We start from the raw sequence: 14,517 nt of genomic DNA, 5'->3' as shown, positions 1-14,517 counted from the left end.
TCTTATTGCTGTGACAAGCTATCTAATCAGAAACAGCTCAGAGAAAGTAAGTGTTCGGGCTCACGGTTTGAGAGAGTACAGTCCACTGCAGGGAAAGCCTGTGTTTAGGACAGTGATGCCCGTGGCTGGGACTCCTTACCTATCAGGTAGCTAGGCTAGGAAGTAGTGAGATTGCAGATTAGGTAGAGTTGGGCCATAAAGACGTAAGCTGTCTCTCTTCCACTTCTTCCAGCTTGGCCCTACTTCCTCAAGTCTCCCAAAACTGTGGGGGAATATTTCCTATGCAAACCACAAATATAAACACACACACACACACACACACACACACACACACACACACGGCAGTTCTGCATTTTGCCGGGTGTGGTAATTTGAACAAGAATGCCCCCTCCCCCCCGCCCCGCCCCCACCATAAACTCATAAGATTAAGTACTCTTTCTCCTGTGTGGGGAGGATTAGAAAGTGTGGCCCTGTTGGAGGCAGTTGGGGACAAGTTTAGACATTTCAAAAGATTCATGCCATTCCCATTGTGCCTTCCTCTGCCTCCTGCTAGTGGATGGAGATGTGAGCTCTCAGCTGTTGCTTCAGCCACCTGTCACCATGCCTTTGCTCTGCCACTGTAGACTCTAACCTTCTGGAACCGTAAGCCCAATTAACACTTTGTTTCCTAAGATGCCTTGGTCACGTTGTCTCACCACAGCAATAGAAAGGTAACCAAGATACCTGACAACTTTACCCAGGCCCCATGTCTCCTCCTTTTGCCCCACTCTTGTCTCTGGTCCATTTGAACTACTGCAACACATTTCCAAGTGTCTGGCCGCTCCCAGGTTGGTCAATCCTGGGCAGCTTTTCTCACTTGCCACCAGCCCTCATTAACCCTGTGCACAGCTCTGATCTGACCACTTTAAAAGCTACCTATGGGAGGCAGAGGCAGGCGGATTTCTGAGTTTGATGCCAGCCTGGTCTACAAAGTGAGTTCCAGGACAGCCAGGGCTACACAGAGAAACCCTGTCTCGAAAAAAACAAACAAACAAAACAAAAAAAGCTACCTATGGGGCAGACTGGGTTTTTCATTTGTTTGGATTTGTTTCTTGAGACAGAGTCTCTCTCTCTCTGGCTTTGGCTGTCCTGGACCTCACGATGAAGATGAAACCCACCTTCAGCCCACAGACATCTCCTGTCTTTGCCCGGGAGGGGATGTGTTTTGACCTGGTTGGACTCAGAGTTCCCAGGTAGACATTCCAGACCTCAGGCCATGGCGCCTCACCATCACTTTCTCTCCTTATGTACCTTTCTCATTCTCTCCTAGTTCAGGGAGCACTGCATGGCTCCTCTGCATGTCCCCTGGGTCTGGTCTCCCTGTCTTTCTGTTCTCTCTATGAGTGAGTCAGTTTTCTGCTGCTATGACAGAATACCTGAGAGAATCAAGGTACAAGGAGGAAAGGTTTACCTGGGCTGATGGTCTCACAGACTTTGGTCTGTGGTTGTGTGTCTCTGTGGCGTTGGGTCTGTTGTGACAAGGAACATGAAGTTGGGGAGTTATGGGAAAACAAAAATGTTTATCTCCTGGAAACAGGGTAGAAGAAGGGCTGGAGATGCAATGAGACAGAAATGGTGCACCCATCTCCCCCGTGGTACTGGGTACTGTTAAAATCTGTTAAAATTGGGCTGCTGAGATGTCTCCCTGGGGTAAAGTGTTTGCCTCCAAGTCTGACAACATACCTTCAAGCCCTGGAACCCATGTGATAGCACCGGCTCCTGCAAGTTCTCCTCTGACCTCCTCACACTCACTGTGACATGAAGACCCAGATTCAAATCCAAGCATCCACATGGCAGCTCACAGCCACCTGCAGCTCCAGCTTCCGGGAATCCTCGGTTTCTCTGAGGGCACTGCACCAGGTGGTCCACAGACATGCGTTCAGACAGAACCCTCAGACAGATAAATCAAAACCTCCAAAAACCGTCTTTTAAACTACTCTTGCAAATAATAATAGTGAAGGAAATCAAAGGGAAGAAAGCAAACAAGGAAAGAAAGGTCAACCCCACATCAGGCAGGTGTGGGGCACATATCTGTCATCCCAGGACCGGATGAAGTAGGAGAATGTTAAGTTCCACGATCACCCAGAAAACAAACAAAACTTTCTGGGTGGCTAAGTGCTTGTCTAACATGCAAGAGGCCCGATTCAATAGAGAAATCAACACAGAAATACGGAAAAATGTAAAACCGCCTGAGGTGAGTTCAGGGCCTCCCTCTTCCTTCCTTTCCCTGTCTTGACAGTTCTTTCACTGCAGCTGCCTCCAGGGGCCACCTGCCTCCAGGCTCTGTGTCTGCTCCTCTCTCCCTTGCACAGGCTTCACTCCAAGAATCACAGGAGCATGGATTCCTAGATGTCATCTGATCCACTTCTTTCCTATAGGGAAGGTCTGTTACACTTCTGACCCCAGGGCCAGGGTAGAGCCCAGGCCTTGAGTCTCCACTCCAGCCAGGAACCAGAGACCTTTCCATTAGAACTCATAGCAACCTTGATTTGGAGATTCTTCTTCAAAGCAGCACAGAGGCCATATTGTTATCTTTGCTTATTATTTTTTTTAAATCAGTTACCATTAGCACCCCACACTCCACTCCCATTCTCTTCTTTCTTTATACTCCCCACGTTGAGATAGGGTCTCGTGTATACCAGGCTGAGGATGGCCATTTTGACCCTCCATCCTTCTGTTTCCCAAGTGCTAGGATTACACACAGACTAGTGCCACCACACCTAGTCTGTTGGATCGACTTGGATGAATGCTAGGCAGGCTCTCTACCAACTGCACTGCACTCCCTAGCCCTGCTGTTAACCTTTTAGTGTGTCTAGTTTATAACTTACAAGTATCCTAGCTGGACAGGAGAGAAACAAGTCTATGTGGTGCTTAGTACTATGAAGTACTATCCGTGGTTTCAGGAACCTGCTGGGGGAGCCAAGTATGTTCATGACTGAAACCCCCAAATCCGAGATGTTGAAAAAAGGTTATAAAACAAGAACCCTTTATAAGACAAAAGCATGATGGTTTGTTGAGTAGAAGTGGCTGCTGCTAGTCTGACTACCTGAGTTTAATCCCAGGAACTCACATAGTGGAGGAAGAGAGCCAACCCTGCCAAGTGTTTACTCGTAGGCCGTATAACACAACATAATTTTTAAAAAGGTGGGTGATGGGCTGGTGAGATGGCTCAGTGGGTAAGAGCACCCGACTGCTCTTCCGAAGGTCCAGAGTTCAAATCCCAGCAACCACATGGTGGCTCACAACCATCCGTAACGAGATCTGGTGCCCTCTTCTGGAGTTTCTGAAGACAGCTACAGTGTACTTACATATAATAAATAAATAAATCTTTAAAAAAAAAAAAAAAAAAAAAAGGTGGGTGATGCCGGGCGTGGTGGTGCACGCCTTTACTCCACTTGGGAGGCAGAGGCAGGCAGATTTCTGAGTTCGAGGCCAGCCTGGTCTACAAAGTGAGTTCCAGGACAGCCAGGGCTACACAGAGAAACCCTGTCTTGAAAAACCAAAAAAAAAAAAAAAAAAAAAAAAGGTGGGTGATGCCCAAGGAGCACTCCAGCTTCTGCACATACATGAACATGCACGCACACACACATACTCACACAAAATCAGTGAGAAACCAATAAAGGAATCTCCTAGGGGGCACAGAACACAGTCCCCACTGATAAAGGGAGGTTGTTAATAGAAATTCGAATCCATTACTTCTTTTGCTTTCGTTATGGTGCTGGGAAATCTAACCCAGGCCTTTATGCCTTTGAGGCAAGCTCTCTACCACAGAGGAAAGACCCAGGACCCAGCAGGACCTTTTCTGAAGCTGGCGGGAACAACCTGGACAGCCGGAGCAGCTTAGCTTCTCAGCCTTGCGGTAGACGTGCTGCGGTGGTAAATTTCTCGAGTGATTATGATTATAGGTGTGCAGCAGGAGACATGCACTTTCATAATTTTAAAGAGCAGTGTTGTTTGCTTAATCCGTCTGAGACTGCTTATGGCCAAGCCAACAATTTAATAAGTAGACACAGCAAAGAACATGTCAGCATTTGGCTGTGAAGACTTCCCAGCTCCCAGCAAGTCAGTTGTGGGTGGGTGACTGAGTGGACAGCGCCCCCTGCAGGAAAACACTTTAGCAGCAAGTTGATTGCAAAGTACAATTTCTGTAGCAGCAAAGGTGGGATGCCCACATCCCCTGCCTCTTGCTTTTGACTGTATTTTGTGTTGTATCCTTGAGTCCCATAATGCATAGTTCTCTAGAAGGCAATATCTGTCTTCACAGAGCCCAGGCAGACATCGTTAGCACTAGAATCCTGCCCTTTCATGTTCCACAGGAGTCTCAGCCAGCGAGAGTCCTGACTGCATTGCATGCAAGTAACAACAGGACAGGTCTCGGATGTGATGAGCATGCAGTCAGAGATGGGAAGAAGCTGCCTCAACCTGACCACGAGCGCCTGTGTGGGGACCTGGCACCCTGACGGTTAGGTTAACTGGACACCTCATGTAACTGCTGTGGTCATCTAGCAAGGCAGGAATGTGATCCCCACAGTGTGCCTGAAGAGCAGAGGTCAGTTCAGTGACTGGTCAGGTGACTTGTGGGTCAGGAAGGGCCACAGTGGGTGCTCAGGTCTGCCTGCTTTTTGTGTTTTCTTTCTTCCTTTGTTTGTTTGTTTGTTTGTTGTTGTTGTTTGGTTTTTTGAGACAGGGTTTCTCTGTGTAGTCCTGGCTGTCCTGGAACTCACTTTGTAGACCAGGCTGGCCTCGAACTCAGAAATCCACCCGCCTCTGCCTCCTGAGTGCTTTGTGTTTTATTTCTTGATAAATTTTTGTGGTATTCTTCTACAGACCAAGTGGTCCAGGCCTTTTGACTAGGGAGGCAGAGTGGCCATGGAATCTACTCAGTCTTTTTCTTGCTTGAAGGCTGTCCATCACCAAATCTTAGCTTTGTTTCTGGGAAAGGGATATACATGTGTTAACATTTGGTTGTCATAGCTCTGTCTGTTTCTCTGGGTAGCCCTGGCTGTCCTGGAACTCTCTGTAGACTAGGCTGACCGTCAACTCAGAGATCTACCTGTCTCTGCCTCCTGAGTGCTGGAATCAAAGGCGTACATCACCACCACCCAGGTGTGATGATATTTTTATGCAATTTAGTTTATAATCTGTTATTCAAGAACGGATCCAGGGGCTTGAGAGATGGCTCAGAATTAAGAGCACTAGCTTCTCTCCCAGAGGACCCACATTTTTCCTAGCACCTACAAGGAGGCTCACAATTGTTTGATCCAGTCCCATGGGATCTGATGCTCTTTTGGCCTCAGTGGGGACCAGGCATACACATGGTACATAGATATACATGCAGACAAAACACCACATGCATAAAAAGTAACGACCATAATGGAAAAGGAAATGAAGTTAAAAATTGTTGAATGATGCTGAGGTCTCACTGTGTTGCCCAGGCTAGTCTTAAATTCAGACATCTCCGCTACCCTGTCTCAGCCTCTCAAGAAGCAGGAACTACCAGACCCTGCCCTGCCAGCTCTAGACCTAGTTTGTCAAATCATATTGTCAAGTATTTATCCTTTCTCTGGTTTCCTCTTAGAAATGTTCAATAGTGGGTGAAAAGCTGGATACCTATCATGCAAAACCTATAAGAAACTCTCTTAAAAACAAAGCAAGAAGCCGGGCGTGGTGGCGCATGCCTTTAATCCCAGCACTTGGGAGGCAGAGGCAGGTGGATTTCTGAGCTCAAGGCCAGGCTGGTCTACAAAGTGAGTTCCAGGTCAGCCAGGGCTACACAGAGAAATCCTGTCTCAAAAAACAAAACAAACAAACAAACAAAACAAAAAAATGTTCAATAGTTTCCACTTATCACAAGAAAGAATACACTATACCACCAAAACAGTATATACTGTAAAAAATGATGCTTTTCATTAGAAAAAAACTTTTTTTTGCAGTATTAGGGGACAGAAGCCGGGGTCTCATGCATGAATAGTAGACAAGTATTCGACCACTGAGCCGAGTCTTGTACCAAAGTACAAGTTTGTACAAAGTACAGGGTTTCTCTGTGTTGCTCTGGCTATTGTGGAACTCACTCTGTAGACCAGGCTGGCTTTGACCTCACAGATCTGCCTGGCTCTGCCTCTGGCGTGCTGGGATTAAAGGCATGTACCATCATGCTGGCTCCAGTCTTTTTTTTTTAATTTCTCTTTTCCTTTAAAATTTTGTTTCTCAAGACAGGGTTTCTTTGTGTAGCCTTGGGAGTCCCTGCCCTTACTCTGTAGACCAGGCTGGACTCAACTTGTAGAGATCTACCTACCTCTGCCTTCCAAATAAGTGCTGTTAAAGGTATGTGCCGAAGCCCAGTAAATTATGCTCAATGTTTACATGCATGAGCATCTGTTGGCATGTATGTATGTGTCTGGTGGCCCAGGAGTCCAGAAAAGGATCTCAGATCTGGAACTGAAGTTATAGATGGTTATGAACCATCATGCAGGTGCTGGGACTCAAAACCAGGGCCTCTTATAAAGCAACAAGTGCCCCTAACCACTGAGCCATCTCTTCAGCTCTGTCTTCATTTTGGTGTTTTCTTTTAATCTTTTAAAAAAGATTTGTTTATGTATATGAGTACACTGTCGTTCTCTTCAGACACACCAGAAGAGGGTACCAGATTCATTAGATGGTTGTGAGCCACCATGTGGTTGCTGGGAATTGAACTCAGGACCTCTGGAAGAGCAGTCAGTGCTCTTAACCACTGTGCCATCTCTTCAGCCCTTATGGTTTGTTTTTTGAGACAGGATCTCATTATATAGCCCCGACTGGTCTGGAACTATGTAGCTAGGCTGGTCTTGAATGAACAGAAATCCACCTGCCTCTGCATCTGAAGTGTTGGGATTAAAGTCATGTACTCTCAAGCCTAGCTTGCTTTCTGGGGATGGGGGCTTGGGGAGGCGGGGAGGCAGGACAGGGTCTTTCTACATACCTCTGAATGTCCTGGAACTCGTTATACATATACTTGCATCTGCCTTCTGAGTGCTGGAATCAAAGTTGTGTGCCTGAGTGCTGGGCTTACCTTTAACTATGTATACTGGTGTGTGTCTGCATCACAGTGCACTGACTGTAGAGACAGAGAGGGTGCTGGAGTTACAGATGGTTGTAACCTGCCTGATGTGGGTGCTCTGGGAGAACAGAACATGCTCTTTTTTTTTTTTTTTTTTTTTTAAAGATTTATTTATTTATTATTATATGTAAGTACACTGTAGCTGTCTTCAGACATTCCAGAAGAGGGCACCAGATCTCATTGCGGATGGTTGTGAGCCACCATGTGGTTGCTGGGATTTGAACTCTGGACCTTCGGAAGAGCAATCGGGTGCTCTTACCCACTGAGCCATCTCACCAGCCCCCGAACATGCTCTTAACCACAGAGCCACCCCAGCATTAGTTTCTGAACTTTTACATTATAACTTCATCTCAGGAAGGGGCTGGAGAGGGGCTTTACTGGTTTGACAGTTGTTCTTGCAGGTTTGATTGGCAACACCCACACGGGGACTTCCTAACCATCAGTAGGCTCAATTCCTGGGGATCCCATGCCCTCTTCTGATCCCTTTGCGCACTGTCATGAAGATGGTAAGAACATGTATGCAGGAAAAGCATTCATACACATAAAAGGAATCTAAGATTTTTTAATTATCTTAATCAAAAAGTTATAGGCTTATTGATTTTGAAATAAAATATTAAATTAGTGATAATTGTTCACAGGTAACTACTAATAGTGATAACATGAAAAGATGAGATTTTTAAATAGAAGAGAAATTTCATGATATACATGTAAGCTGAGACATAGTTTGCTAGGCTACTTTATCAAGTAATTTACAATACATCCACTCCTGAGCACACCCCACTGTGATTCTGAAGTTTTTCTGCATTTAGCTTAAAAGATGTTTCTTCCCAAGAAACTGAACTTTTCTTTCGAATGCACTCGATCGAATAGGAGAATTGGGTTCATAAAAGGGATTCATGGCAAATTTGATGTATAAGTCGTAGACGTCAGTGAAGAAGTTCTTGATCCCATCCTCGTGCCTCACGTCATGCAGCATGATGAGCCGCATGTGCCCAGCCGTGACGAACGCCGAGACGAACCACTCATTGAATTTGTCCACAGTTTTTAAGTACATGTTGTTGGAGAGCCACATGTTTTCGTCAACAAGGTCCAGAGCAGCATGAGCTATGAACTGGTTCAGATGGCGGTGTTCATCTTTGGATTCTGCTTTCCCAGCTGGCAAAAATTCCATTTCAAAAACCGGATTATCATGGTGGCCAACAATTACGAAGTAGAAGCTCCCAGACATTGTCTTCTGTCTATGTATGGCTCCTAGAGTCAGACACCAGCAAATGAAACCCCAAGTCAGTTCATGAAATTCTTATTTTTGAGACAGGGTCTCACTCTGTAGCTGAGGTTAGCCTTGAAACCCAATCCTTTCTACCTTAGTCTCATAACTGCTGGTATTACAGGCATTAGCCACCACACCTAGCTATATTTATTAACATTTTACCCCTCTCTACTGATTTAAAATGATAGAGCTATCATACACTAAATTTCCCACATCTTTGAGGGTTTTTTGGTCCTATTTATGAAACAAAGGGAAAGCTGCTTAGCATCTGGATAATTTCGGTAGGTTCAGAAAACGAACCTGGCAAAAACCTACCATCTTCCGATTGATTGAAAAAAAAAAAAATACAAAGAGAGGGAATTCCACCCTCCCCCACCCCACCCCCACCACCAGACAGGGTTTGAGAGGGAATTTCTTTTTTTTTTCTTTTTTCTTTTTCTTCTTTTTGGTTTTTTAAGACAAGGTTTCTCTGTGTAGCCCTGGCTGTCCTGGAACTCACTTTGTAGACCAGGCTGTCCTCGAACTCAGAAATCTGCCTGCCTCTGCCTCCCAAGTGCTGGGATTAAAGGCGTGCGCCACCACCACCCGGCAAGAGAGGGAATTTCTTAATCTGAAAAAAAAAAAAAAAAAAAAAAAAAAAGGACATCACCCACCATCAACAAATCCAAAATACTTTTACAGTTACTGTCAAAGACTACCAGGGTAGTGGTAGCTTGCACCTGATCCCAGCACTGGGAGAGACTGGGCAGGAAGACTCTCAGGGATTTGCGGCCACCACCTGGGCTACATAGTGAGTTTCAGCCAGCCTGGGCTAAAGTTTGAGATGCCGTCTTTAAAAACAAAACAACAACCTCCTACAAACTAAAAGCTTTTTTCTTAAAACCAGAAACAAGGAAAGATCACAATTCCATCCTTTGGCTAAAGTTTAGGAATGCAGAAAGAGTGCCTCCCTTCTACCACTTCTATTGAGTACTATACTGTACTACTGATAGCAGGCAGGGAAACAAAGTTAATGGGAAGAATAAAAAAAAAATCACTAGATTGGGGGTGTGGGGTGGGGACAGAGCATACCTTTAGTCCCAGCACCAGGGAGGCAGAGGCAGGCACATTTCTGTGAGTTCAAAGCCAGCCTGGTCTACAGATCTAGTTCCAGGACAGCCAGGGCTACACAGAAAAACTGTTTCAAAAGCCAAACCGAAACAAAGAAATAAAAAGCATTCGGACTATGAAGTCCAAACTATTTGAAGACCTATTCTTGAAAACAAGTAAATAATGGCTGCTGGTTCAGGGGACTCCTTTTTCCTTATTGGTGTATCCACCATTAAACTGTGTACGCTCCATAAATAAACCCCTACCCATAAATACCCAAGTTAAACTCAGTGGGTACGCGCGCAGGCTCAGCCCAGAACTCAGTAGGCAGAGGCTAGAGGATCTGTGAGTTCAAAGCTAGCTTGTTCTACAAAGCAAGTTCCAGGACAGTCAGGGCTACAGAAAAAGACTCTGTCTGTCACAAGAAGAAAGGAGGAAGAGGAGGAGGAGATGATCAACTTCACAAAGTTGTCCTCTCTTACACATGTACCATATAGCAAGCAGGCACTCCCATGATGTGTCATATACATCCACAATAATAATTTAAAAAAATGTATAGATAGGAAAATAGAAGGGAAAGGAGGTTCAGTGGGTGAGGGATGAGAGGGTGACGAGGGCTGAAAACCACATTAGAACACATGGATGAACCTGCCAAAGGATAATAACTAAAGAAACTAGGATGGACTGTCATCCTTGCTTCGGGGCTATTAAAGATACATCTATTGACCCACAGATTCATTTACAACACAATGACAGAGTCCATTAAATAAACCCATACATTTTGCCATTTTATTTTGTTATTAACCTTTTTTAAAAAAATAAAAGGTCTTATGAAGCCCAGACTGGCCAACAAGTATCAGAAAATGGCTTGAATTCCTTACCCTAGCTCCCCCTTTCCAGTGATGCGATTATCTTACTCTGTCCCTCTTTATTTTAACTGTTTATTTCCGGTGCTGGGGACCAAATCCCAAACCTCCAGGTGCTAGGCAAGGGCTCTGCCCCTGAGCCACAAATCCCAAGGAAAACTGAAGGTACGCACCCACGAAAGTGACTGAACTGTATGTGCCCGGCCTCCCTGGACGGGCCCCACTTTCCCCGTCTCTAGCTCCCGACTTTTTGCTTTGGGCAGGGTCTTGCTGTCGCACAGCCCTTGAGGCAACCCCCCCGGGCTCCTGAGCGCTGGAATGACAGGCGAGCTCCACCCTGCCCAGTGCGGGATTCTGACAACTATAAATACCTCACTTAAGCCGACTTCCCTCTAGTTCAGGGGCAGACAAGCTCAAGGAGGAAAGCGGGTCAGCCGGCCATCACACACATTCAACGTCCACCCCGCGGGGTAGCTCCGCCCACCGACTAGTTGAGACTGCTCACTGCGCATGCGTACACGTTCCCGCCTCTCGGGGAAGGACTGAGCGGCCTGCGCCGGCTGCCGACCTGACGCGAGTGACGGAAGACTGAGCATGCTCAGTAACTCGCTAAGCCCGTCCCCAGCCCTGGTCTGGCCGCCATCTTGGATCAGGGCAGCTCGGTCGACCGGGCATGCGCACATGCGTCTCTGAGCAAGGCTGCGCCAAGGGCTTTGTCCGCCATCTTGGGTCAAGGCCTCGTGGGACGTCGGGGTCCCCGCGGGCCTCCTCTGGCTCTTAGAGCAATCCTTGCCTTCACCGCACGCGTACTTGCTTATGTTGTCACTGACGTTCGCCTGGAGGTGTAGAGACCCGGAGCCTGGCGAGAGATGTGGACCAGGCTGCCAAGTGAGGCGGAGCTTTTAACTACAAGAATGCCAGAAAGCAAAATGGAGGTTGCAGCACCGGGCGCTTGTGTCCGGATGGTGTTGGCCGTATGCGTGGGCGGAAATGCGTAATGGGAGGGTGGTTTAGGGCGCAAATCACTGGTGTTAGGTGCTGTTAATCATCAAGGACTCTGCTCTTGCAAGTGTATGTCTGCTTTGTTCACAGGTTTTCCTTATGTGTTTATTATAATGAGACTTATCTAGCGTTGGCGTCATGTATTCCTTCTCCCCTTAAACGGACATTTAGAAGCTACTTTGGCTAAAAATTATTGACTTCTCTCTGGGGCCACAGAGTGACTAAAGATGAAGTTTCTGCTTTCGTTTTGTGTTTGCTAGAAACATAAACAAAGCGAAGTAGCTCTACAAGGCACGTTCTATTTGTAAAAAGGGTGTTTCAGGATCAAAATCATGGTGTCTTTTCCCCAGTGGCTGGGGTCCGACCTTCATGCTTGGCTAGTTCTGAAAGAATAAGCTTAGAGGAATGGGGTTAAAGGTCTGTATTCCAGGCAGCAAGGAGGGAGAAAGGATGCATGCGGTTTATAAACAAAACTTTACTAGGTGGAGAAGTGTCTTAGTCAGGGTTTCTATTCCTGCACAAACATCATGACCAAGAAGCAAGTTGGGGAGGAAAGCTTACTCTTCCACACTGCTGTTCATCACCAAAGGAAGTGAGGACTGGAACTCAAACAGGTCAGGAAGCAGGAGTTGATGCAGAGGCCATGGAGGGATGTTCTTTACTGGCTTGCTCAGCCTGTTCTCTTATAGAACCAAGACTACCAGCCCAGGGATAGTCTCACCCACAAGGGGCCTTTCCCCCTTGATCACTAATTGAGAAAATGCCTTACAGTTGGATCTCATGGAGGCATTTCCTCAACTGAAGCTCCTTTCTCTGTGATAACTCCAGCTGTGTCAAGTTGACACAAAACTAGCCAGTACAAGAAGATTTTTGTTTGTTTTAGTGAAGCAGCTTTCTTTTATTAGGGGTGGTGGAGAAAATTTATGGAATATTGGCCAATGGCAGACTACCTACCTACCTTTGATAGATAAACAACAAAACTGATTTCTTACATCTCCTTTGCTTTGGTCAGATACGTGCCCACTTGTACATAAGCAGCATGTTTATCCATCCATTTCATCTCCCTTCAAAGTTGAAGGCACAAAAAAGTCATTGTCCTAAATCTCTGGTCACCTTAATAGGGATGGGAGTTAGGAAGAAAGGGAATAAAAGTGTCTCCTACAATAAGTCTCCAGTTATCATTTGAGCCATAGAAATAAGAACATGTTTGTTTTGTGTAGCAGCTCACAAATTTCCATTACTGAGGCTGACTGCTTTCCTGACTTCCAATTAAGGAAACTGTCTGTGTGTGCATATTTATATGTCATGTTTGTGTGTTAGAACACTTTTTGGCTTTGTATACATGTGTAGTGGCCAGAAGTTAAAGTTGTGTGTCAACCTTATCACCCTTTGCTTTGCTTTTTGAGACAGTCTCCCGAGTAGCCCTGACTGACTTTAAATGCCTAGCTTGAGGATCTTAAAGAAAGTTCTAAAAATAAGTGTGTTTGAGATGCTCAGAAATAAGTGGATTATATGCACTAAAAACACATTGAGCTGAGTGGTGGTGGTACATGCCTTTAATCCCAGCACTTGAGGCAGACACAGTTGGATTTTGAGTTCAAGGCCACCTGACCTACAGAGTGAGTTCCAGAATAGCCAGGGCTACAGAGAGAAACCATCTTGAAAAAACAAAACAACATCAACAAAAATATTGAGCAAAATAAAACATGAATTAAAAACATAAGGCTATTAAAATCAATCTTGGAAATAGAAAATATATGGCCATACAAGTATAAAATCAAGAATAAAGTCCAGTTTAGGCAAAGACAAGAATTAAAGAAAACAGTGCTAAGTATGGTGGCTCATACCTTAAATCCCAGCACTCAGAAGGGAGAGGCAGGTGAGTCTCTGTGAGTTCAAAGCTAGCCTGGTCTACAAAGTGAGTTCCAGGCTAGCCAAGGCTAAATAGTAAGACCCTGTCTTTCTTCTTCTTCTTCTTCTTCTTCTTTTTTTTTTTTTTAAACTTTTATGTGAGTACACCTTTGCTGTCTTCAGACACATCAGATCCCATTACAGATGGTTGTGAGCCACCATTGCTGGGAATTGAACTCAGGACCTTTGGAAGAACAGTCAGTATTCTTAACTGCTAAGCCATCTCTCCAGCCCAAGACCCTGTCTTAAAACAACAACAAGAGAAGAGAAAAGAAAAGGGTTGTAATAGAAATTCTGAGGGTAAAAGGGTTTGAGAGAGAAGCAAATACATGTTGGGTTTTGTGGCAGAGGCTTGGAATCCCAGCACTCGGGTGGCAGAGGCATGAGTTTGAGGTCTGCCTGGACTACATAAGTGAATTGTAAACCAGTCATTGTTGCATAGAGCTATCTTGCTACTAGTGGTTGGGACTATCTAAAAATAAGGGGTCACACAATTTTTAAAAGTAGTAAGATAGCTTCATTCAGAACAAAGCAGTAGCACCGGTTAGAAAAGAATATGCTGTCAGGCTGGACAAGGGGGTGTGCACTGCCCAATCCAAGTGGAGGTCAGGTTGCTTATCTATTCCTGTGCTTGCTTGCCTCAACCATAGCTCTCAAAACAAGAAATTCCCCAAAACAGGAAAACTACTTGGAAAGAAGATGGCTAGGAACTTCCAGAATTAGAGAACAAGGATCTTCTAATTAGAGTATCACCTGAAGAAAAAGCAAGGTAAACAATAAGCCCAGAGAAATAACACTGTAGAGTATTAAGGACAAAAACCACCAAAGGCTAGGAGACAATCCTCAAATGAACAATACTTGGGCCTATAGTCATTTTTTAAGGCACCAACATTCAGAAAGCCATCCTGTCCAATCTGGAATTCAAACCTAGCTACCCTTGTGGAGCATCAAGCATTCAGTGTAAGGCTGAGAATATGGCTCACAGGGTAGAATGTTTGCCTAGCTCAAGTGAAGCCCCTTATGTACTTTTTCAGTACTGTATAAGTTAAGGTGCAGTGGGACACTCTTGTAATTCTAGTACTTAGGAGGTAAAGGCAGGAGGATCAGATCACAGTTCTGTCCTTGGCTACATAGTCAGTGTGCAGCTAGATGAGGCTATAGGAGAGCTATCCCCAAAACAAACCCATGTAGAGGCAGGCAGGCCACCAATCTATACTATCTTCAATAACTAGCACTTTCATAAG

The 14,517-nt window shown here is 45.3% G+C and overlaps 1 protein-coding gene across 4 annotated transcripts; it reads right to left on the bottom strand.

Moving 5' to 3' along the window:
• Window positions 1–7,271: 7,271 nt before the first annotated feature.
• LOC110305483 (trafficking protein particle complex subunit 2B) lies at window positions 7,272–11,290 on the bottom strand. 4 transcript variants are annotated; one of them, XM_029483217.2, is made up of 3 exons: window positions 10,732–11,123; window positions 8,905–9,015; window positions 7,272–8,386 (listed from the first exon to the last, which is right to left on the bottom strand). In XM_029483217.2, exon 3 carries the CDS (start codon window positions 8,361–8,363, stop codon window positions 7,941–7,943), a length of 423 nt encoding a protein of 140 aa, XP_029339077.1. In that variant the 5' UTR covers window positions 8,364–8,386; window positions 8,905–9,015; window positions 10,732–11,123; the 3' UTR covers window positions 7,272–7,940. The 4 variants fall into 4 exon arrangements, with proteins under 4 accessions (XP_029339077.1, XP_021033139.1, XP_029339078.1 ...); XM_021177480.3 differs by lacking the exons at window positions 8,905–9,015; window positions 10,732–11,123 and adding an exon at window positions 11,171–11,290; XM_029483218.2 differs by lacking the exon at window positions 8,905–9,015 and having other exon boundaries at window positions 10,534–11,126.
• Between the last annotated feature and the right edge of the window lie 3,227 nt (window positions 11,291–14,517).

The sequence above is a fragment of the Mus caroli genome, unplaced genomic scaffold, assembly GCF_978045245.1.
Source record: "Mus caroli unplaced genomic scaffold, Mus_caroli_1 scaffold_13, whole genome shotgun sequence".
In the NCBI taxonomy this organism is placed as follows: Eukaryota; Metazoa; Chordata; class Mammalia; order Rodentia; family Muridae; genus Mus; species Mus caroli.
This window is presented reverse-complemented; position numbering and strand designations above follow the sequence as displayed.

Coding starts and splice junctions, on each gene's coding strand:
- LOC110305483 (XM_021177480.3), bottom strand. CDS start 8,363: ATGTCTGGGAGCTTCTACTTCGTAATTGTTGGCCACCATGATAATCCG.